General features: G+C 54.8%; 1 protein-coding gene across 1 annotated transcript; it reads right to left on the bottom strand.

Moving 5' to 3' along the window:
* Positions 1 to 19,142, bottom strand: E2F2 (E2F transcription factor 2). The gene is made up of 7 exons (XM_084875014.1): positions 18,483 to 19,142; positions 13,246 to 13,351; positions 10,567 to 10,786; positions 9,390 to 9,548; positions 7,817 to 7,931; positions 4,558 to 4,750; positions 1 to 1,464 (listed from the first exon to the last, which is right to left on the bottom strand). Exons 1-7 carry the CDS (start codon positions 18,735 to 18,737, stop codon positions 1,196 to 1,198), a joined length of 1,317 nt encoding a protein of 438 aa, XP_084731140.1. The 5' UTR covers positions 18,738 to 19,142; the 3' UTR covers positions 1 to 1,195.
* Positions 19,143 to 24,293: the final 5,151 nt, after the last annotated feature.

The following is a 24,293-nucleotide window of genomic DNA, read 5'->3' as shown; positions in this document are numbered from 1 at the left end:
TTTCTAGCTCTCTATCTCTCTCCCTTCCTCTCTGTAAAAAATCAATAAGATTAAGGTGACCAGACGTCCCAATTTTTAACAATTTGTCCCACGTCCCTCGGCGTTTTAAAAAAAAGTCCGATTTTTAAAAACGCCGCGGGACGCGGGACAAATTGTTAAAAATCGGGACTGTCCCGCCAAAAGCGGGACATCTGGTCACCTTAAGATATATTAGAAAACAAAAACAAACAAACAAAACAAAAACAAAATCCTTCCAGGGAAGGGGAGAGGGATACCTGCAGCTACAGAGGGGACTGTGCTGGCGGCTCCCTGTCTTAATCTCACCCTTCCCCTCCACCTGCGGCCTCTGCCTCCCTGGTCCTCCGTTAACAGTCCCAGCGAGAGGCCGAAACGGAGGTGGGGCCTGCAGCAGCCACAGCGGCTGCCTCCACTCCTGTCCCTCTCCCTCAGGAGCGCCCCCTGTCTCCCTGGGGCCACTGTTACATTCCGAGGCAGGGAAACAGGGAATCCCACAGGGAGGGAGGCTCCCCAACTGGCTATTCCTGTTTCCTCAGGAGCTCTGGTGCCACCTGTGCTGGGACCTTCCCTGGAACCATCTAGAATTAGGAGCCGAAGTGCAGTGCGGTCCAGAAGCCTGGACAGGCGCTCAGAGGCCCCGCCCCCTCGAGGCGGAGGGGCCGGGGAGCTGGCCGGGGTGCCTGGAAGCCAGAGGCCCCTGCAGGGCGGACAGTGCAGCCTGTCTGAGGTCTTACAGGGACCAGAGCGATGGCCCTGCCAACACTCGGGGAAGACACACAAACAACACTCAACCTGAAATAAATACAAAGGCAGTAAGTGCTCTGCGGCCATCGAGGGGCCCTCATCCCCCCTCAGAAGGCCTTTCCCTGGACCTGGTCACCTCATCTGTGGCCCCTTCACATTAGAGGTCAGAGGTCAGAAGACTGAACGGGCCTTCCGAGGCCCAGCTTCCGCTGGGAAGGACAGGACCCAACCCCTGACACGACCCTCACCCGTACCCTCCACAGGCCCCCGGGCAGCTGCAGCCGGCAGGACGCGGGGGCAGGAGGGAGAGGAGACCCCCCATGCCCTGAGGGTGGCATCTGTGCCCAGTGTCCCCGTGCAGGCAGAGGGCCTGTCCGTCTGCCCGTGAGGAGGTAGAGACCGTGGCGGAGCTGCGGGGGGCGGGCAGGGCCACTCAGTTAATCAGCAGGTCCCCGAAGTCATAGGAGTCAAACAGGTCGCAGATGCCCTCCCCGCCGTCCAGGCCCCACAGGTAGTCATCTTGGACCAAGGGCGGGGAGAAGCTGATCAGGGGGGAGCTGTCGGCCAGGGCTGGGCACAGGAGCTGGTCCTCGGTCTGCTGCAGAAGGGGGTGTGGCAGCTCCAGCATGCTGTCCGTGGCCTCCAGGGGGACAAGGGGCGGCAGCGGCAGAGGTGGGACCTGCTGGGAAGTCAGCGATGGCGCTGGAGACAAAGAGACAAGGGTTAGGACTGGCCCTCGGGCCCAGAAGCCTCTGGTCAGACCTCAGAGGCCAAGAACCGCCCTCCAGTTCTCCGGACGACTGTGCCCCCTTCTCTTCTCTCCTGCCCTGCCCCCACCTCGCAGCCCCGGACCCCCTCCCTTTTCCTGGCACCAGCTCCGGCAACCGCCCTCCTTCTCCCGCGCCCTCCCCTCTGCTCTCGCACACACTCCCCAGGGGCCCGCCGTCCGGAGAGCGCCGCTGCTCCCGTCAGCAGGGCTAACACCAAGAGGCCACAAGGCAAATGTGGGGAGGGGCAGCCATGGCCCTCGCCCAGGCCCAGAGCTGGCTTCTGGGCTGGCCCCACCACCGAATGCTCCTGTGGGGCCTCAGGCTGTTCATCGGTACCACTGGCGTGGGTCGGAGGGCCCCCCACCTCTGCCCGAGGTCCCCGAGGACAAACTGAAGTGAAAGTGGTTTGAACGTTGGACAGCTGTGCACTTGTTGACAGTGGAGTGAGCAGGCAGACGAGGCAGGCGGGGGAGCAGGGTGGGGCGCAGGTCTGGAGCGGGTGATAGGCACTGGGAGGTGCCCGGAGGGACAGATGGCTGGTGCAGGGAGAAGCCCTGGTCCCAGGGCCAGGCCAGGACTCAGGAGCCATCACTAGAGAGAAGCTGGGCGTCGGGGCCAGTGCCCAAGTCCTACCACCGACGTGCTGTGTGGCCTTAGGGAAGTCACTTGCCCTCTCTGGGCTTCAGTTTTACTTGAATGTACAAGGAAGGGCTGTGTTAGGTCAGGGGTCAGCGAACTTCTGTAAAGGGCTGATAGTACTGTAGGCTTTGCAGGACACTTACGTTCTCTGTCACTTTCTTTCCCGCCCCCTACAACTCTTAACAACAGGAAAGCCATTCTTAGCTCCCAAACCATATAAAAACGGGCTGCATGTGACTTGCAGGCAATAGTTTGTCAGTCCTTGAGTTAGATCACATGTGTCAAACACAAGGCCCGCGGGCCAAATCCAGCCTGCCAGGCCTTGCAATGTGGCCCGCACCGCTCTGTCATCACTGCATTCCGCTGTCAGTTTATGACATTGTCAGTTTATGACTGTTCAGTAAACCATTCGGCCCGTGATTTAGGCTGGATTTTAGATTTTGGCCCCTTCTCTGATTGAGTTCGACACCCCTAAGTTAGATAAAGAAATGGAATCCAATCTAGGTTCTGTAGATCCGCTAACACACCTCTTCTATCAGACCGGCTCTAGCTCTGCACTTGTTTAAACGCCAGGGTCCCACTTAAGGAAATTCTGCTGCTAAGAACACAGAGTGGAACACTGGCCTACGCAGCCTCGAAGAATCCTGCCGGTCGGACCCGATGCGTGAGCCCAGTGAAGGGAAGAACCATCCCAGCGGCCACTCCTTCCGGACTGCCACCGCCCCGGGAAGCCCGCAGGGACCTCTCCTGCCTCCCTGCTCCCCGGCAGCTGCCTCCTACTACTTCCTGCCAAGTGTAGCCAGCTGTTCCGGCCACAGCCCACATCCCACGTCCCACGTCCCACGTCCCACGTCCCAGCCAGGGCTGAGCCGGGACCCCTGCCCGGATGTGTTCTGGGCCGTGGAGGCAGCACCGGGCGAGGAATGCGGAGACTGAGACACAGCTGTGTATCCCAGCTGGGAGGCCTGGGACAGGCTCTGCCTCAGCTCATTACCTCCAAACTGGGAATAATGAGACGCCCTGCAGAGCGTTGGCCTGCGGACTGAAGGGTCCCGGGTTCGATTCCGGTCAAGGGCATGTACCTCGGTTACGGGCGCATCCCCAGTAGGGGGCTGTGTAGGAGGCAGCTGATCGATGATTCTCTCTCATTGATGTTTCTAACTCTCTATCCCTCTCCCTTCCTCTCTGTAAAAAAAAAAAAAATCAATAAAAAAAAAAAAAGAACTGCTACGAGGATAATGTAGGAATGGGTGCATCTGGTACAGTTGTGGTTCAATAAACCTTATTCTCGCCCAAGAAAGTGCCGAGCCTCCCTCATAAAACCTATATGCTGTGGGCTTATCGAGGGCCAGGAGCTTGGCTGTTCGTAGCTGTCACAGAAGCAGCAGTACTAGTGGCAGTGGCAGTAATAATAATAATAATAATCACCTTCTTTTATTGCTAGGCATAGTTCTAAGTGCTTTATATATATTAGCTCAGTGTTTCCCAACCTTCTCTCATGATGAGAATCACCTGGTGGAGTTGTTAAAACACAGATTCCTGAATCCCAACTAAGAAGTGCTAAACTAGAATTTTTGAGAACATATAGGTAAAATTGCATACCTAACTTAGTGCTCTGTATATAAAATCTGTCTTAGAGCACTAGTTAAGTATACAATTTTACCTATATGTTCCCAAAAATTCTAGTTTAGCACTTCTTAGTTGGGATTCAGGAATCTGTGTTTTAACAACTCCAACAGGTGATTCTCATCATGAGAGAAGGTTGGGAAACACTGTATTAGCTCATTTCATTTTCTTTTTTTTTTCTTTTTTCTTTTTTTTAAAATATATTTTATTGATTTTGTACAGAGAGGAAGGGAGAGAGATAGAGAGTTAGAAACATCGATGAGAGAGAGTAATCAATCAGCTGCCTCTTGCACACCCCCTACTGGGGATATGCCCGCAACCAAGGTACATGCCCTTGACCGGAATCGAACCCGGGACCCTTCAGTCCCCAAGCCGACGCTCTATCCATTGAGCCAAACCGGTCTCGGCTCATTTCATTTTCACAACGACCCATGAAGTAGATACTATTAATTACTAAGCCCAACGTACAGATGAGAGACTGAGGCAAAGAGAGGTCAAATAACTTGTCCAAGGTCACACAGCTGGTAAGTGGAAGAGCTGGGATGCAAATCCCAGCCCCTCTGCCCCGAAGCGGGCTCAGCCTGCCAATGAGCCTGGGCATGCACACGTGCTTTAGCGTGTAGAGTGTGACGCACACATGTGCGGGAGGACTATGCCCGGCCGCTGGGGAGAAGTCGATACCCAGCAGATGTTGATGTGGAAGAGGAAACCAAGGCCAGTGGCACTGCCCACCTTCGGTCCCTGTGCTCGGAGGGCCTACCTGGGGATGCCGTGGGTGCCAGGGCGCCAGGGCTGGTGCTGCTGCAGGGCTGGGCGGAGTCAGGAGTGGGGCTGAGGGTGGACGTGGAGGAGACAGGCTCCTTGGCGGGGCTGTCTGGTTCCTGCATCTCCTCCGGGCACAAGTAGACTTCGATGGGCCCCTGCGTGCTCTTCAGATAGATCTGCAGGTTTTCCTGGAGGAGGAAGAGAAGCCAGGGCATGGCTCTGGGCACCGGCACACGTGAGCAAGCTCCGCTCCTGAGCTGGGCCCTGAGGCCTGTGGTCAACCAACCCCTGCCGCTTCTGCCTGCCTGGCCCCCAGGCCTTTCTCTCAGGGAGAGAGCCTGGATTTCCCTCCGGAAGTCACGCTTCCTCCGCTCTCGTCCCGGAGTTGGGAGCGGGAGGCAGCCCCCTGCCCCAGCTCCAACGGGCGAGCCGGATGCAGGATGAGAGAGGGAAGTGACGGTGACCGTGCAGGGCGGCACGTGACTCAGGTCCGTCCACCGAGCATCCGGCCCCGGGCCCGGAAATGGACGCTCCCGTCGCCCTGGGGTTGCTGAGCTGGTGCCATGAACACCACCTTTGCCGCAGGGGAGAGCCCACCCGGGAACGGAGTCGGCACAGAGAACGGCAGTGAGAGGTGGAGCATGAGGTGAACTCAGTGTCATGGTGTGAGCCCCTGGGTCGAGCCTTGCCTGAAACCCACATCTTCCCCGGACCCGTCACTTACTCCCTCTCCCCTCGCACTGAAGGGAGTTGGACTTGTCTTTCTGTTCCCCGGAACCATAAGCCCCAACCCTGGCTCTGGTCCACCACATCCCGGCAGCCTAAGCCACAGCTGACCACACACACGCCATCCCTGCAGGCACGCAGCTCTCCAGGCAGGTCAGGAGCAAAGCGGCAGCTGACCACACACACACACACACACACACACACACACACACACACGCAGCACCCTCCTTCCCCTACTCCACCCAGCAAACATCCTGCTCAGTATCACTGAGATAAGTTTGAGAGGTGATGATTAAACTTAGTGTGGCGATCATATTTAAGGTATATCCCTGTCGAGTCCTTATATTGTACACCTGAAATACCTGAAGTTGTACAACAGTGTGTACAACTACATGTAAGTACATAAATAAGACAATTTAAAAACAAAATCCTTTCAAAATCTTTTTTTCTTGAAATATTAATGTTTATTGTATGTAACATACTTAAGATTGTTTTTCTTGAAATATTAATGCTTATTTAAAATTTTTTCTTGCCGAAACCGGTTTGGCTCAGTGGATAGAGCGTCAGCCTGCGGACTGAGGGGTCCCGGGTTCGATTCTGGTCAAGGGCATGTACCTTGGTTGCGGGCGCATCCCCAGTGGGGTGTGTGCAGGAGGCAGCTGATCGATGATTCTCTCTCATCGATGTTTCTAACTCTCTATCCCTCTCTCTTCCTCTCTGTGAAAAATCAATAGAGTATATTTTAAAAAAATAAAATAAAATAAATAAAAATAAATTTTTTTTCCTTGAAATATTAATGTTTTAAAAAAATCCTATTAATTCTTTAGGACCCATTTTAACTGTCACCACCTATGGGTGCATCCTCCAGCTCTCCTTCCTCCCGGCCCACAAAGCACATCTTCCATCTGCAAATCACAGCATCCCTGCTTGCCTGGGTCTTGTCCCCTCTAGGCTCTGAGGTCCGCTGAGGTGGTGGGCAGGGCCTTATTTATCTGATTGTTCTTCCATTAAACAAATTATTTCTTGAGCCTTTATCAGGCTCTGAGTTGAAAGTTTCTCACTCATTATATAGCTCAGAAATAACCCACATGAGAGGAACGTACTTTTGTGGGGTTCACACTCTAATGGACGAAGCAGAACATAGTCATGTAAACACCAAGATTTTGGTTATGAAGTCTGGGGGTGATCAGGGAAGGCTTCCTGGTGGAAGTGATGCTCGAGTGCAGGATCAATAGCAGTAAACCGGGCAGAGAGAGGGAAGGGCGTGTCAGCTGGGGGGAACAGCATGTGCGAAGGCCCTGCCCTGGGGACGAGCTTAGGGTGGTGGGGAAACTGCAGGCAGGTCGGAGGCTGAAGCAGAGAAGAGGAGCCGCATGGGAGAGGAGGATGGCAAAGTAAGAGCAGAGAGGGCCCCCTGGGGGGTGTTAAGAATTTTGGTCCTGCCCTGGCTCAGTTGGCTGAGCATCACTGGTGCACTGAGAGGTCACTGTTCTATTTCAATCAGGGCATATGGGGGCATGGAGGGGGCAGCAGATCATTGTTTTTCTCTCTCTCTCATTGATGCTTCTCTTTTCCTTTCCCTTCCTCTTTCTCTAAAATCAATTTTTTAAAATGATTTTGGTCTTTAATCCAGGGCAGCATGGTTGGCACGGAAGGGCTCCTGTGAGCACTAACACTGCTGTGTGCGGGCACACGTTACTGTGAGCACTAACGCTGCTGTGTGCGGGCACACGTTACTGTGAGCACTAACACTGCCGTGTGCGGGCACACGTTACTGTGAGCACTAACACTGCTGGTGCGGGCACACGTTACTGTGAGCACTAACGCTGCTGGTGCGGGCACACTTAACTGTGAGCACTAACACTGCCCTGTGCGGGCACACGTTACTGTGAGCACTAACACTGCTGTGTGCGGGCACACGTTACTGTGAGCACTAACACTGCCCTGTGCGGGCACACGTTACTGTGAGCACTAACGCTGCTGTGTGCGGGCACACGTTACTGTGAGCACTAACGCTGTGTGCGGGCACACGTTACTGTGAGCACTAACGCTGTGTGCGGGCACACGTTACTATGAGCACTAACGCTGCTGTGTGCGGGCACACGTTACTGTGAGCACTAACACTGCTGGTGCGGGCACACGTTACTGTGAGCACTAACACTGCCCTGTGCGGGCACACGTTACTGTGAGCACTAACGCTGCTGTGTGCGGGCACACGTTGCTGTGAGCACTAACACTGCTGTGTGCGGGCACACGTTACTGTGAGCACTAACACTGCTGGTGCAGGCACACGTTACTGTGTGCAGGACACAGGGCTGGTGGGATGCAGAGAGAAACCAGAAACAGAGGTTCTTCCTGGGCCAGACTCTGTTGCCCTTTCCAGCTTGTCATTTCTGCCCCAGCTCAGAGAACGCCGATCTTGCCATGGGTACCTGCGTGGCCTGGGGCAGCTGGGGGCCGGGCAGTGCCTGGGACAGAGCTTCCCGGACCCTCCTAGCCCCGCTCTCCGCCAGTGCTTCCCCTCTCACCTCATTCCGGTCGGGCACTTCCAGTCTTGTCTGCGGAGGGGCCTTGACCGCGATCACGGTCTGCTCCCTGAAGGTGTCGATAGCACGGATGTCCTGGTAGGTCACATAGGCCAGTGTGGGGGGCGGGGGAGTCAAGGAAGTCAAAATCCACACCCGGCCCGCCAGGCAGGGTCCGAGCCACTTCTCCTCAGCCTCTGGACATGTTTTCTCACTCGTTATAGAACCCCAGAAATAACCCCGAACTGTAACCTGTTCTTTTAATATCAAAGTTACCTTGGATCCCTTTAGAAAGCAAATGAGGATATAAATCATTTTTTAATGCTGCCTTTTATCAGGTTTTACACAAAAGGCTTCATCTCTCAAACTAGAGAAGGCAGGAAGATATGTCTTTTTCTTTTTTCCTTTTATAACCCTGTCTTAATTGCACTTGCTGATTTTCAGTAAGGAAGATGTCTTATTTATTTAAAACTTTCACAATGCCTAACATCCATCCAAAAACACAAAGCCATCTCCAAAAATCCATTAGATGGTAAAACTATTTGGGGAAAATGTCTGAAAAGCCTTAGCAAAGTCCATACTCTGTGACCTCATCATTTCAAACCTAGGAATCTGACGTAGGAAAATAAGTTTAAAAAAAAAAAATATATGACAATGTTTTATATATAAAAGCATTCATCATTTTGTTGCTTCATAGGAGCATAAATCTAGAATAGATCTAAATGTCCATTTTAGGCCTTATCAACAAACCAGAGTGTAATCTGAGTGGGATATTCTCAAACTATTTTAAATATGAGGTTAAACCACATGAGATTGCTGTTTTTGTAGATAAAAAATGGTTCAATATCAACAACTTCATGTGGATCAGGAAGGATTTTTAACTCATAAAAACTGTCTATGGTAGTATACTAAGGGGAGAAAAGCAGGATATAAAGTGTTATGCACAGCAGTCACACGCTATCCTGTATGATAAAAGGCTAATATGCAAATCGACCGAACAGTGGAACTACTAGTTGCTATGATGTGCACTGACCATCAGGGGGCAGACGCTCAGTGCAGGTGCTGCCCCCCAGTGGTCAGTGCGCTCCCACAGGGGAGCACCGCTTGGCCAGAAGCCGGGCACACGGCTGGTGAGCACAGCGGCGGTGGCAGGAGCCTCTTTCGCCTCTGTGGCAGCGCTAAGGATGTCTGACTGATGGCTTAGGCCAGCTTCCCATCCCCCAAGGACTCCCAGACTGAAAGAGGGTACAGGTCAGGCTGAGGACACCCCCCCAAGTGCATGAATTTCATGCACTGGGCCTCTAGTATTTAAATAACACACATTCTGTGTATGTTTAAAGAACAATGTTATGATGGCTGCTATTTCTTTTCTCCACTTTGCAGATTTAAAGAAATGTGCTTGTCTTACTTGTACTATAACTTCGACAGAGTCAAGAAGAAAAGCCGCCCAGAAAGGAAAAAGCAGATGTGCAGATATGCCAGACCCCGAGGGCGGTATTGCATCAACTCCGGGTAGATATGAGAGCGTGCAGCAGGCCCAGCCCCCTGACCACCTCCTCCCGGCCACCGAGGATATTTCTTGTTGGCCTTGTCCTCGGTCAGGTGCTTGAAGTTCAGAGAGCAGCTCTGGATGAGCTGGTCCAGGGCCTGCTCCGTGCTCATCAGCTCCTTCAGCTCCTGGCCCAGCTGCTGCTGCTTCCCAGGCCGGGTGGGGTCTCCCAGTGCTCCTTTGCCTCTGGAACAGAGCGGCCCCCCAGCGTCAGTCTTAGTGCACAACCAGGGACCCCAACCCGAGCACGGCTGCACAGAGCCGCAGGGATGCAGACGGTGTCAGTCCCCAGGATGAGGCCATCCTCAGGGTCTACCAGGGTGCTCCCGGGTTGTGCAAGTCAGCAGCCCCGTCTGGCTCCCAGGGAGCTGCTGGGAAGCGAACCTTGAGGTTTGAGGATTGGGCTAGGACAGGGGTCGGCAAACTCAGTCAACAGAGTCAAATATAAAGAGTACAGCAATTGAAATTTCTTTTTGAGAGCCAAAATTTTTAAACTTCAACTTCTTCTAACGCCACTTCTTCAAAATAGACTCGCCCAGGCCGTGGTATTTTGTGGAAGAGCCACACGCAAGATGCCAAAGAGCCACATGTGGCTCACGAGCCACAGTTTGCCGACCACTGGGCTAGGGAAAAGTAACAAGTGAGGACATTACCCACGTGTGGAGGGCTTTCCACTCTGTCCACCCTGGCCCAGCCTCCCCCATATGTCGGGGAGCCAGAATGACCTCAGTCCTGACCCCCCTGCCTCAGTTCTCTTAGGGTTCATGCCAGGGGCTGCAGGTCTGCTCTTTACACCTTGTAGCAGGGAGGGCAGGAGCCTGAAGTACCCCTATCTCCCAGCTGGAAGGAGTCTGGGTGGTTAGCTCTCAGGTCCCTGGGGACTTTCCTAAACTAGAGGAGGGAGCTCTTGGGATCCCTGACTCAAGAGAATGCAGTCCTCCGAGGCCTTCACACATCCTGGAAAGCACTCTCCACCCTAGGCCTGCCAAGCGCTCCTCCTAATGTTGCTCCAGCACGTATACCTGTTCCTCTACTCTGCTTAGATACTGGCTCCGCCCCCAGCGGATAAGCCTATTGGATGTTGCTCTTAGTCCACCCCTGCCGCTTGTGCCCATTGGATGCTGCTCTCAACCCCCACCCTTGACATTCACACCCACTGGACCCTGCTCCTGGCTCGGCCCCCAGCCCCAGCCCAGGCACTCACACCCACTGGATGTTGTTCTTGGCCTTCTTGCGAATCAGCTGGATGCCCTCCAGCACGTTGGTGATGTCATAGATGCGCCGCTTCTGCACGTCCAGCACCTCCGCAGCCCAGTTCAGGTCCAGGACCCCGTCCTTGGACTCGCTCAGGAGGTAAATGAACTTCTTGGTGAGCAGCCCCAGCGATGTGTCGTACCGAGTCTTCTCCCCGGGGGACTTGGGTGCTGAGGAGGAAAGGGGCCGGGCCATCGCTCAGAGAGGCCCAGCCTGGGGAGCCTGCTCCGGGAACCTGGACCCATTCGGTACCGCCCTTCCCGGAAGCACCCACTTTCCACCGGGAGGGAGGGGATCATTCACTACCGTTGTCCAAACCGGAAGCCTTGTGCCTCCAGACGGAAAGTGATTTGCTTACGGTCTCACAGTTAAGGTCAGTGTTGGGGCTAGAAACCAAGTGTCCAGATACCTGGTTCAGAGGCTCCACCACAGCTTAGGCAGCTCTATCACCACTACCATCACCATCACCATCACCATCACCATCACCAAATGCTTACTGTGTGTAGATCAATGTCCTATGCAATTTCCACAGACAACAAACGTGATCCTTACAACACCCTATAAATTTGGTGTATAACCATCCCCATTTTATAGATGAGAATACTGAGGCACAAAGCAGGTTCAGTAGCTTGCACAGCTCGCTCGGCTAGAAAGTGGCAAAGCTGGAATTTACATCCAGGAGTCTGGTTCCAAGTCTTCCTTCTTTTTTTTTCTTTTTTTTTAAAATATATTTTATTGATTTTTCATAGAGAGGAAGGGAGAGGGATAGAGAGCTAGAAACATCGATGAGAGAGAATCATTGATCAGCTGTCTCCTGCACACCCCCTACCGGAGATGTGCCCGCAACCAATGTACATGCCCTTGACCGGGATCGAACCTGGGACCCTTCAGTCCGCAGACCGACGCTCTATCCACTGAGCAAAACCGGTTTCGGCCAAGTCTTCCTTCTTCACCATCACCCTATCCTGCCAGTTATGTCAGGCATTTGGAATTAGGGCAGGGAGGGAATGACCAGCTGGGACTTGAGAACATTCTTACAGACTTGCCTCTCGTCTCCGTGTGCAGCCCAGTGGTTATCTGAGCGGAATCAGTCCTGTCACATCGAAGGGGGCAGGGTCACGGAAAGGTCCCTTTCTTAATGGAGCTGATGTCACAAGACACCGCATCTCAGCTGCAACATCTTAAACCGCAAAGAGAACTTTTGCAATAAAGTGACTTGCAATTCATACAGCAAGTGGATGTCCAAACTAGATCAGGAAACTGAGTTTTAGAGAGTCTCAGATTCCTCTAGAGCAGTGTTTCCCAAAGTGTGGTACGCGTACCCCCAGGGGTACGGGAAGAGTTTGGTGGGTGTACGCGTTGCACCGGAGTTTGGTGGGGATATGCACTGCACCGTGCTTAGCTGCGCCTAATTCTACGTTCTCATGAGTACGAGGGGTACTCGGCGTTACGAAAATTATAGAAGGGGCACACCTATGTCAAAAGTTGGGAAACACTGCTCTAGAAGGAGACTTCAGAATCCTTTAACATACAGATGCAAGCATGTGGCACACGGGCTGCTTTTTCAACCAGTGCACGTGGGATCCTTTGATAAAGAGCTTGGGCACTTCTGCCCATCAACTGGGAAGGAAGCCTTCTTACTCTTCCTGATCTAGCTGGGCCTCAGTTTACAGACGAGACCATTGAAAAGGTTCACGGAAAAGGAGTGGCCAGTCAGGTCAGGGCACAGCCCCGCCAGGACCCCCAAACCCCTGACCCTCAGCTTCCCACCCAGTCACATACCTTCTTCGCTGGGTTTCTGTCCCCCAAATTAGCGTTCTCTCTGTCACAGGCGCGGAACCTCCCGCTCTAACCAGGATACTGACCGCAAATACGGCGGCGGAAAACCTCTCCTCTGGATCGCAACCTCTGAGGCTGGGTGAACCCGAGCGCCACTTCCCTTTGCATCCCTTCGCTAGCTCTCTGTCTGTGTCCCCGCTCCTCTCTGAGCTGATCCTCTCTTTTAGAGAAGGTCGGGTTGAATGAAATGCAAACAAAAATAGTAAGTTCCCAAACCAATCGCTGGCCATCACGTTTGGAACCCAAGAGCAGTGTATAGTGTGAGAGAAGGAGTACAAGACTAGGTGGTAGCCGAAACCGGTTTGGCTCAGTGGATATAGAGCATCGGCCTGTGGACTGAAGGGTCCCGGGTTCGATTCCGGTCAAGGGCATGTACATTGGTTTCGGGCACATCCCCGGTAGGGGGTGTGCAGGAGGCGGCTGGTCGATGTTTCTCTCTCATCGATGTTTCTAGCTCTCTGTCCTTCTCCCTTCCTCTCTGTAAAAAAAAAATCAATAAAATATATTAAAAAAAAAAAAAAAAGACTGGGTGGTAGTCCGGACTCTACTTACCGGCAGTGACCTTGGGCAAGCCACCCTGGCTCTGAGCCTCCAGTGTTTTATCAGTAAAAGAGGGGCAGTCCTCCCTCCCTGGCAGGACCCAGCAAGAGAACACACGGGAAACGGCTGTGTACACCAGGAAGTGTGCTGCAAATACCCCTCCCGGGTATCTGGGCAGGGCAGCTGCCCTCTGCCCCTGCCCGCCACGTCTCCCGAGTCTGCTCCCGGAGGCCCCGCCAGCACCACTTACTTTTCGGGCTGGGGAGGCCATCCACTCTAATGAGCTTCCCCTTGGGGGTCTGGAACTCCAGGACCGCGGGCCGCCCGATGCCCTCCAGGTCCAGCTTCCTTTTGGCCTTGGAAAGAGAGGGGAAGGAGAGGCAGAGTTTGAGAATCAGTCCCCCTCAGACTTTTCCCAACCGGGGGCCAGAGCCCCGAGGCCACCAGCAGCCACTTCCTGCCTCAGGGTACCACCAGTCCTGCAGAAACGGGCTGTACTTGGTAAGGAAGTACCAGTGACCTTAAACGCGACCTTTCCAGGGAAGGACGTCCTGGTTTCTGAGGGTCAGCCAGCACTCCCATCCTCTGAGGCCCAGGCACCTGAGACCCTGCCAAAGCCAGTCTGGCCAAGAGCTCAGAGTCCCTTAAAAACAGGCCACAAGGTTACTGCCACCTCTGCCCCTTCCCCCATGCACCGAGGATGGTGCAGGAAGGGGTGGGTGGGGCCTAAACCACATCAGACTGGGGACAGCCCCCCTCCTGCAGGAGCAGCTGCCGCAGCCACCCTGGGTGCCCATCACAGCGCCACAGCTGGCCCTTATCAGGGTGGGGCCGGGCACCCACCCAGGCCCAGGGCACTTCCTGGACCGGTGCCACGCCTCAGGGAGGTGCCCGCAGCGGGGAGCAGGGCAAACACCCCCCACCGCAGGCTTGGGTTCCAGCTCCAAGGCCCAGGGCCTCCTGAATGGACTCCGTTTGCCACCCTCTCTCTGTGGAGAGGGGCAGGCAATGAATCCTTCCCTGCGTCTTACGGACAAGCAGCTGAGGTCCCCTGCCCCCCCGCCCTGTTCCTGCCAAGCTTGGGAAACACCTGCTGGGGAAATCAAACCACAGACCCATCTGCTCCTCTCCACCCCATTGCCACCCGGCCCTACTAGGCCCGGAAGGGGCCTCTCTCCGGGTTAGGGCTGGGCAGAGGCAGGGCCGGGACACCGGGGCACTGGGACACGGGGTCAGGGACCTGAGCTTGCACCTCCCAGCTCCTTCACGGGGTATGTGTGTGTGTGTGTGTGTGTGTGTGTGTGTGAGACTTGGGGAAAGGCCCCACACCTCGGGCCTGTTTCCTCCTTTGTAAAGTGGGGCAGACAGAGTGTTCAGCCTGCAGTTCGGCGCACAGTGGAGGCTCAGGACCTGCAGACGCCTTCTCTGAAACCCAATCTCGGCCTCTCGGCACAGCCTGGTGGGGGTCGCCGAGCCCATTTCTCCCTCTCCCCGCCCCCAGCCCCCCTCACCCCATTGGGGCAGAGAGGCCTATTTTAACCTTTGGCGGTGAGGTCATGCTCGGCGGGGCTGAGCCTTCTAACCGCTGCCGAGCACAGCTGGGCTGACAGGTGTGGGCGGCGATGACAGTTCTTCTTGCTCTAAGCTCCCCTCTGGGCTGTCTCTCCGCCCCCCCCCCCCCCCCCCCCGCCTGCTCCGGGAAGTCCTCTTGGGTTGGTCTGAGGAGCATTGCTCCTCCGTTTCTCTCCTCCACACCTGCCCTGGCCTGGACATAGTCCAAATGCCTCCCCGCTCATTCCTCTTTAAGTCTCTCTGGAATATTCCTTTTCTAACCTCCCGGCGGGTGACATCCTAGAGTCTAGGGTAGGTGACCTTCTCCGGCCTCATCTTGCTTCTAGCGCCCCCGCACTCCTCACCTCACTCCATCTTCCCAACACCACTGATCCTCATCTTACGGCTGAGGTAACTGAGACTATCAATCCAGATAGAAGTTATTGATCCCGGAATCCTTCATCCAGTCCTCAAAAGGAATGCCGAAGGCAGGGAGAAGGGAAGTGAGTCAGTTCTCCCTGAGACAGAGGTAGGGCAAGCCGGAATCTCCCCCACCCCAACCACCTCCCCTACCGGACCGGAGCCGGCCCTGCTGAGTTTCCAGAACATTCCAGGAAGACCCCCAGGACCTGCGGGTGGGAAGGCGGGGAGGACCTTGAACAGAGAACCTGTGCCGGGCCTATCCCGTGCTCATCAGCCCTGCACCATCAGTTTTGGCAATCTCTCTCGGAAGAAAAGTGGCGACTCAGAGAGGTTAAGCCGCGTGCCCAAGGTCAGAGTTTGAACCCAGGTCTGTCTGATTCCAAAGCCATGCCCCAGGCTGCCCCAGCTCCATCCCATTCATTCCCTCCGAATCGGCTGGAATGTGGGCCAAGGCTTTCCTCTACCCTCCTGCCCCCATTACTTACACTTACACACGCACACACACACACACGCACACACACACACACACACACACACACACACACAAGTCCCCTCCCTCCTCTCCCTCTCTCTCACCCTTATCCTGCATCTCAGAGTCCCTAAGCAGCATTGTGCCCCTCCCCCGAGGACATGGGTCACCTTTATGCACTGCCCAGAGAAGGGTCCGCTCACGGGTGGCCTGCGCCTGCAGAACACACGTGGCAGAGGGCAAGCCCAGAAGGACGAGGACCCAGGAGAGGCTGAGTCAGGGGCACCCGGGTTCCCATCCGGCCCTCCCACCCACTTCTTGGCTGGCCAGTCAGTTGCCTTCCTGAGTCCCACCTGTGAAATGGAGCTAAGGCGCTCAGCCTCTGCTCAGGACTCGGGGGTGGGGGCGGGGGTGCTGTCACCACAGCGCCGGGAGCAGCAGCAGGGGGAGAGTGCAGAGGTAAGCTGAGAAGACAGGGACGTGCCAAGAGCAAACTCTGGGACCACACCCCGAGGCCAGCGTGGCTCTAACCCGGACCCTCGCAGGCAGCCCCTGGGGCTGTTTCTTAGAGGCCTGGTTCAGATGAGAGGCCACCCAGCCAACCCCGAGGCAGAAGACCACGCTCCTCTCTCAGGCCAGAGCCCAGGAGACACAACCAGCAAGGTGTTCCTCGTCTTTCACGGCTCTCAGAGGACATTTGGGAAATATCGAGAAATTAAAGGGAAAGGAGAACCGTGCAGAACCCCACCCTCTTCAAGGGTTCCCTCGGGGACGAAAGGCGAGGATGCAGGGTGCTTGGCTGGAGTAGGGACTCCACAGACAAATTCCCACGCATCCCCGGAAAGCGGCGGGAAAAGCACTAGGCGGTGAGCACGGAGCCCTGGGCCCCCTCTGCCGTTGGACCTGGCTGGGCAGGGCCTGCGGTTCCCTTTAACCAGCAGCCCGCTGACAAATCCTGCTCGCCCTGCACTTTGCAGCCCGGCCACAGAGCAGGCGCCACACCCAGGGCTGGGTCTGGAGCCGTTCCAGGTCACACCCTGGTGAAATGAGTAAGCAGGGGCCAAGGCCTGCCCACAGGGCTGCGGGCACCGGGCACCTGAGGACTGACAGGGGAGGGGCTTCTGGGCCTGGTAAGCCTGTAGGGTGGGGTCCGATGCAAGGAGACTCTCCCACCTGTGGGCTTGTTACCTGGACGAGGGACCTCGCGTCTCTGCTCGGTCTCCTCGTCGGTGAGATGCCCCATCCCAGGCATCCTGACCAAGGAAGGGGAAGAGTGACAAGCAGTGCCTGGCGCGCAGCGGGCTCTGGGTAACAGAGAGCCATTCTTGCTGTGATTACGGAGCCCCTCTGGGAGGGAGGAACCAACAGATGTACCTCGGGGTTCCTCCGGGAGGGAAGCAGTTCAAAACCACAGCTGTTACTGAAACTCCGCCAGGGTGCCTGCAGCAGCTGGCCAGAGGAGACAGGCCGGCCCTGAGCCCCTTCCTGGGGAGAGGAGTCCTCAGAGAGGACGAAGGGTACCTGCCTGCGGTCACACACATCCCTGGATGGTCGTGGACAGGAGCTCAATCCCCCTCTCAATCCCCCCGGAACAGGGTGCCATCTACTCCAGGGGGTTTAAAACTGTTTTAGGCTGTAAATGCTGAACACAAGACAGACACCCAGACCTAGTTATCCGTGGCTGCCTGACCAGTCAAATGAAAACAGCTCTCCTTCCTCCTGGCAGGAAATCATGGTTCCGGTGGCAGAGCGTTGGGGCTCTGCCCGCATCCAGCAACGGCGAGGGTTCCGTGCCTGTTGACTGACACAGGCCTGACCAGGTGCCTCTAGGGCAGGGGTCTTCAAACTTTTTAAAGTGGGGGCCAGATCACGGTCCCTCAGAGAGCTGGAGGGCCGGACTATATGAACTACTAATTCCTACTGTAACACCTCGGCTGCGCTCACTGCCCAAAAAACCTGGCGGGCAGGATCAGACTCCCCTGGGGGCTGCATGTGGCCCTCCGGCCGTAGTTTGAAGACCCTAGGGCATGGCCTGACCCCGGACCCTGAACGGATTCACCGCTCACACCTGAGCCAGCCTGCAGCACCCGCGCCCTGGGGCCTGCTTCCCAAACCGGGGCCTGGAGCTGGACGTGACCTGAGTGAGCACACAGGCGTTTCCCAGAAAATGAAACCGAAGCCCAGGCTGGGGTGAAGACCTGCCCAAGGACACACAGCGAGGAGGCGGCAGTTAGATCAGAAAACAGGCTCTCCAACCCTAACCCAGTCCCCTCGGGCTTTTCCCACTCCACCCTCACCCGATGGCTGATCAGATTCTCATGGACTCCATCCAGGAATTCCGCTCCCACACAACACATCCTGCGCCCAATGCCACCTCACCTGGGGCCCTCCCTGGCAGCAGGCTTGGAGGCTTGAGGAGGGAATCAACAAGCTGCCCCCAACTTGCACCTGCTGCTGGCTGTCTGGGAGGGAACGCTGGGCCTGGGGCAGGACCCAGGGTACATAACTGGGAAGGAGTTGGCTGGATGGGAAATTTGGATTCTGTCCAAGCCATACTGAACCTGTGAGACCCCTCCCCAATGCTGCCACCCCCCCCCACACACACACACACTTCAAAGTCCCTACCGCATCCGCAGGCCCAGCTCTGTGCCAGCACAACAGCAGGTGCCCAGCACTGGTTTCTGGGCCAAACAATGAATGAAGAAGAATGAATGAATGAATGAATGACGCACCGTTGGCTCCCTGGCCTTCCCCAAGGTCACAGGGTGCGCTGGGGGTAGTGGGTTGGGTGTCCACTCCCAATGCAGTGCTCATTCCCCTCCACCATCCCAGGGGCTGAGGTTATCCCACCCCGAGCCTGAAAACGAAGGGCTCTTCTCCAGTAGCGGGGGGTGGGGGTGGGGGGGCATTGGATGGTTCTGGACTCTGAAAGCTCCCCTTCTCCCTCCCCAGACTCAACCAGCTTCTCCCAAACAGGTTCCCAGGCGCCCCTCCCACCTCCCCACACCCGGAAAGCACAGGGGGAAGAGGGGTCCCAGAATTACCGGCAGCCGGCCGGCCGGCACACATCGCACAGCTGGGCCCTCGGGTCCGTGGGGGGTGGCGTCCAGGCAGGTGCCGGGCACCGCGGCGGGGGGCGCCGTTTGCGCGTACAGCGAGGTGGTGTAGTAGGTGGCGGTGAGCGGGCAGAGCTGCGGGCTGCCCAGGCCGGGCGGCCACAGCTCCGTGGGGCTCAGGGCCGGCAGCCCCTGGAGGGGCAGCGCGGCGGCCGGGGCCGGCGCCCGCGGCCCTCGCAGCATGGCCAGCGCCGAGCCCCCTGCCCAGGCGCGCCCGCGGGCACCGGCGCGCTCGGGAGCCTGCGGCGGCTCAGCCGGCCCGGGGCATGGAGCGGGGCCCGCGGGGCGAGGCCGGACCCTCCCCTCCTGGCTCGCGGCCCGGGAGCAGCAGCGCCCAGGGATCCCGGCGCGGAGACCGCACCGCCAGGGGCTGCCCCGCCCCGAGGACGGCCTCGGCGCCCGGGGTCCGCTGCCTCCGGGGAGGGGTCTCCGGCTCCGCGGAGCGGCGATGCGCTCGGTCGTTCGGACGCTCGGACGGGGAGGGGACCGATTGCACCGGCCTCGCCGTGCAGCACCCGCGTCTTTCTCCGCCACTTTTTTTTTTTCTTCTTTTTTTTTTTTTAGCGCCAAACGGCGTGCCGCGAAATTCAGATCTCCCGCGGAAAATGCCGCGCCGCCGTTGGCCGCCGCAACACTTATAGGCTCCGCCCCCCGGAAGGGACCGCCCCGGACGGCGACTGCGGCCGGCGTTTGGCTGCTTAAAGGGACAGCCACACCCGCCGCCCAGGCCAGGAGGGCGGGCCCGGGGAAAGAGGGAGCGGCCGGGGGTGTGGAGCGCTGGGGGGGGGGGGGGGGGGGCGCCCGGGCCCCTGGGGCGGAACAGTCCTGACCTGAGCCCAGAGAGCAGTACATTCATTCCCCATGCCGAGGACTTTTAAATACATTTTATTGATTTTTTACAGAGAGGAAGAGAGAGAGATAGTTAGAAACATCGATCAGCTGCCTCTTGCATACCCCCTTACCGGGGATGTGCCCGCAACCAAGGTACATGCCCTTGACCGGAATTGAACCCGGGACCTTTCATTCCGCAGGCCGAAGCTCTATCCACTGAGCCAAACCGGTTTCGGCGGCCCGAGGCCTTTGATTGGCATGGTTGTTCAGCTAGCATGTTTGCATGTCTGTCCTTTTTCTCGCTAAACTGAAAGCCGGAATCTGTTCTCTTTCTTGGCAGGGGAGGGAGGGAGCCTAACAGGTAGACCTCTTCCTAGGGGGACACTAATATCTACCGTAGTGAGCGCCTGCTAGATAATTACATGTATTTATTATTATTATTATTATTATTATTATTATTACTAATTTGTTTTTTGGTTAATCCTCACCTAAGGATATTTTTTCCGTTGCTTTTCAGAGAGAGTGGAAGGGAGCGAGGGAGGAATCGGGGGGAGAGACACGTGGACTGGTTGCCTAGTGGTTGCCTCCTGCACCCTGCAACCCTGGTACGTGCCCCTGACTGGAATCGAGCGCACAACCCTAGGATGTGCAGGCTGGTGCTCTAACCACTGAACAACACCGGCCAGGCCTGTGTGGTTTTATTTTGTTTGACCCAACAATCCTGGGGAGAGGAATGAGGATCTTCCTGGTGAAGAGACACAGTCTGAGAGGTGGGGTAGCTTGCCCCAGGTCATCTGATTGGAGAACTAGCAGTCTAATCTGGGACAGGCCGGCTCCTGAGCACTTGTTTGTTCCAGTAAAAGGTTCCTCCCCAACTCTCCCAAGCCCTGCCCTGCCCTGCCCCTTGTAGGCATGGGTGGGAGTGGGTGGGGGTCCAGGGTGCAGAGCTGTCTTATTCACAGTTGTCTTCCCCGCAGCCCAACACTCAGTAAATATTTGAATATCTCTAGGTTTCCCGGAAAGAATCCTTTTGTAAGAGCCTCCCTCCCTCATTCAGAACCTTCCTGGTAGATAATACATTTATGTTCCTCTTCTCTCCAGGTTAGAGATGCCGAGGTTCAGAGAAGTGACCTTGGCCAGTGAATGGCTGTGCTGCTAGAAGCTGCTGCTACATTCCAGGTCTGCTGACCCCGGCGGGTGTTGGTTGACTTTTTGCATGTCTGAGCCTGGCATCTCATAGCCCTTCAGAGTCCGGCCTCAGCTGAGTACCTAGTTCTCATCCTCAGATGGTGAGGCTGAGGTAGCAATATGTGTTTGGCTCAGTACTAGAGTGTCGGTCTATGGACTGAAAGGTCCCAGATTTGATTCTGGTCAAGGGCATGTACCTTGGTTGCGGGCACATCCCCGGTAGGGGGTGTGCAATAGGCAGCTGATTGATGTTTCTCTCTCATCGATGTTTCTTGCTTTCTATCTCTCTCCCTTCCTCTCTGTAAAAAAAATCAATAATATATATATATATATATACATATATATATACATATACACACATACATATATATATATATATATATATATATATATATATATATATATTTTTTTTTTTTTTTTTTTTTTTTTTGAAAGAGCAACTTTGTAGTAGACAGCCTTGGGTTTCAACCCACTTTGTAGGACTCTGGGGAGATTTCAGGAAGAGATGCCTGTAAAGCTCTCAGCACAGACACTGGTTCGTGAGGAACCTCAAAGAAATGGCAGCTGTGTTTACATCTCTGCCATCTCCAGGACACAGACCCCTTTACAGTCTACATATTCTGCTGGTCCTTCATGGCCCAGCTTACACCTCACCTCCTCCAGGAAGCCTTCCTTGACTGCCTCCCCTTTACCAGAGTGTCCCTTGCACTTTCAACCTCAAAAGATGGGTGGGAGCACTTCCTGAATGCCCCTTAGCCTCCAGGGCCTGATTTGGCATGCAGAAGGTGGGTAATCAATATTGACTATATGAGTCACTCATCTTCCCAGCAAAGAATGGCCAGGAGGCCCAGATTTAAGACCCACTCTTTCTGAGTGACCCTGAACGAGCCATCAAATGTGGATAATGCTCTCACTCTCGGCCTATTTCAGAGACACCACGTACATGGTGGTGGTAAAATTTTAAAGACAGAAAAATATATATATATAAATTGGTCGCCGTTAATATTTATGAGGACCTACTGTGCGCGAGGCCTCAAGCTCTTGGGCCTCTCCCCTGATCCTCACAGCACCCCTCTGAGAGGGGCGCTCTTTTTATTCCCATTTTACAGATGTGGGGACCTGGGAGAAATTGTGGCAGAGCAGGTTTGGGGAAGAGGCAGAGCCCCAGGGCCAGGAAAGGAAGTGGGGGTGGCAGGGTGGGGCTGAGAGAAAGCAGGGAGCCAGCGAGGGGGCTGAGAGCCAGCTCCCTGCGGTGGAGTTTCGGCCCGCTGGGGCTGGCTTTAGTTTCACTGCCTGGGAACTAGTTCCTGCAAGAGGTGTGGGGCACAGATCTGCCGCCTCTCTCCCTGAACTTGAATTTCTGCCCCATTCACCCCTAGCATTATGTTCTTGGTCTGCCTGCTGGACCTTTCTGAACCTCAGCTTCCTCACCTTTGCAATGGGAATGGCAAAAGTGACATTTTCACTTACTGAGGATCCATAAGGTACTGGATATAAAATCCTCAGAGGGGTGTGTGCATAGCAGGTACTTACGTTTTAGCTAAAGTTTGTGTGAGATGATGCCAAAACCGGTTTGGCTCAGTGGTAGAGCATCGGTCTGCGGACTGAAAGGTCCCGGGTTCGATTCCAGTCAAGGGCATGTACATTGGTTGCGGGCACATCCCCAGTAGGGGGTGTGCGACGTTTCTAGCTCTCTATCCCTCTCTCCTCCTCTCTGAAAAAAATCAATAAAATATATTTTTAAAAATAAATAAATAAAATAAAGTTTGTGTGAGATGAACCAGAAGAGGCCCTCACATGGAATCAAACTAAAATTCTTGCAGTTTGCCCTAGCTGGTTTGGCTCAGTGGATAGAGCGTTGGCCTTACAGACTGAAGGGTCAAGGGCTCATGCCAGGGTTTCGGACTTGATCCCCAGTGGCGGGTGTGTGTGTGTGTGTGTGTGTGTGTGTGTGTGTGCAGGAAGCAACCAATCAATGATTCTTTCTCATCATTGATGTTTCCAGCTCTCTCTCCCTCTCCCTTCCTCTCTGCAATCAATAAAAATATATTAAAAGATAAGTAAAAGAGATACTTAAAAAATAAAATACTTGCAGGTCCATTCGTACCTGTGGATGAAAAAAGGGGGGTTCTATGGAAAGTAGCCTCACAGGGTGATCTAATCATACATTCCTAACTGGGCAGGTCCTGGTGGGTAGTCATGCCCCAAACTTGTGACTTCTTTAGTGAAAGGTTTTAAGCAAGTCCTGTCCATTGTTGGGCATCTAGGTAAACACACTTTTATTTAATTATTTATTTTTTAAATATATTTTATTGATTTTTTTTTTTTACAGAGAGGAAGGGAGATAGTTAGAAACATCCATCAGCTGCTTCCTGCACGCCCCCTACTGCGGATGTGCCTGCAACCAAGGTACATGCCCTTGACCGGAAAGGAACCTGGGACCTTTCAGTCCACAGGCTGATGCTCTATCCACTAAACCAAATCGGTTTCAGCTAGGTAAACACACTTTTTTAAAAATATATATTTTATTAGGGATTTTTTTATAGAAAGGAAAGAAGAGGGATGGAGAGTTAGAAACATCAATGAGAAAGAAACACTGATCAGCTGCCTCCTGCACACCCCTTAATGGGGATGTGCCCGCAGTCAAGGTACATGCTCTTGATCAGAATCGAACCTGGGACTTTCCAGTCCACAGGCCGATGTTCTATCCACCAAGCCAAACCGGTTTTGGCTTTAATTTCAACCAATTATAATACCCCTGGAAGGGGGTATTAACCCTCAAGAGAGCACATAGTCTTGCTAACCGTCCTATAATCTAAACCCAAGCTCCCTGTTGCTTTCTCTCACCTCCATGTACATTCACGTGCACAAAAGAAACTGCAAAACTGTTAATCTCCAGAGCATTTGAGATCTGGCTCCCCAGCAGATGCTGTGACTGGCTTAAACAAACTCATAAAAATTCTCTACAGGTTTGATGTTTCTTAGTGTTGACATGCTCCACACTCTCCCGGTTCCCAGGCTTTCATGTCTGCAAGGCCTCTCCTCCCTTCCATCCCCACGTGCTCAAATCTGACCCATCCATCAAGGCCCAGTGCCAATGGTAGAGGGGCAGGAGCGAGGAGTCTGAATTCAGACATCTGTGAAATGTCAAACCCCTTGAGAGCAGGACCCAGGCTCTGTTTTCACCTTTGCACCCTCCTCCCGGGGAGTGCCAGACATTCAGGGCTTGAGGATGGTGGTAATAGCTAATAAGTCAGTGAGGCTGGTAGTAATCTTCTATAATAAAAGCCTAATATGCTATGTGTCCAGTCAGCCATTCAACCAAAGCGTAATATGCTAATGATATGCTAAGGTCACTCAACCGCTCCCTATGACGTGCACTGACCACCAGAGGGAAATAGAGGCCCAATGCACAAATTGCTATGACATGTACTGACCTCCAGGAGGTAGACTCTCAGACTAATAGGTTGCTTGCTGCTAGGGTCCTGCTGATCTGGACTGAGCGAGACAGGCTGGACATGCCCTGGAGCCCTCCTATGGTCCCTCCCTGGCTGGCCAACCTCCTGTGTCCCTCCCCGGCCCTGATTGTGTACCAGTGGGGTACCCTCGGCCTGGCCTGCACCCTCTCACAATCCGGGACTTCTTGGGGGATGTCAGAGAGCCGGTCTTGGCCTGATCCCACAGGCCAGGCCAAGGGACCCCACTGCTGCATGAATTTGT

The sequence above is a fragment of the Pipistrellus hanaki genome, assembly GCF_964339955.1.
Source record: "Pipistrellus hanaki genome assembly, chromosome: 2".
In the NCBI taxonomy this organism is placed as follows: Eukaryota; Metazoa; Chordata; class Mammalia; order Chiroptera; family Vespertilionidae; genus Pipistrellus; species Pipistrellus hanaki.
This window is presented reverse-complemented; position numbering and strand designations above follow the sequence as displayed.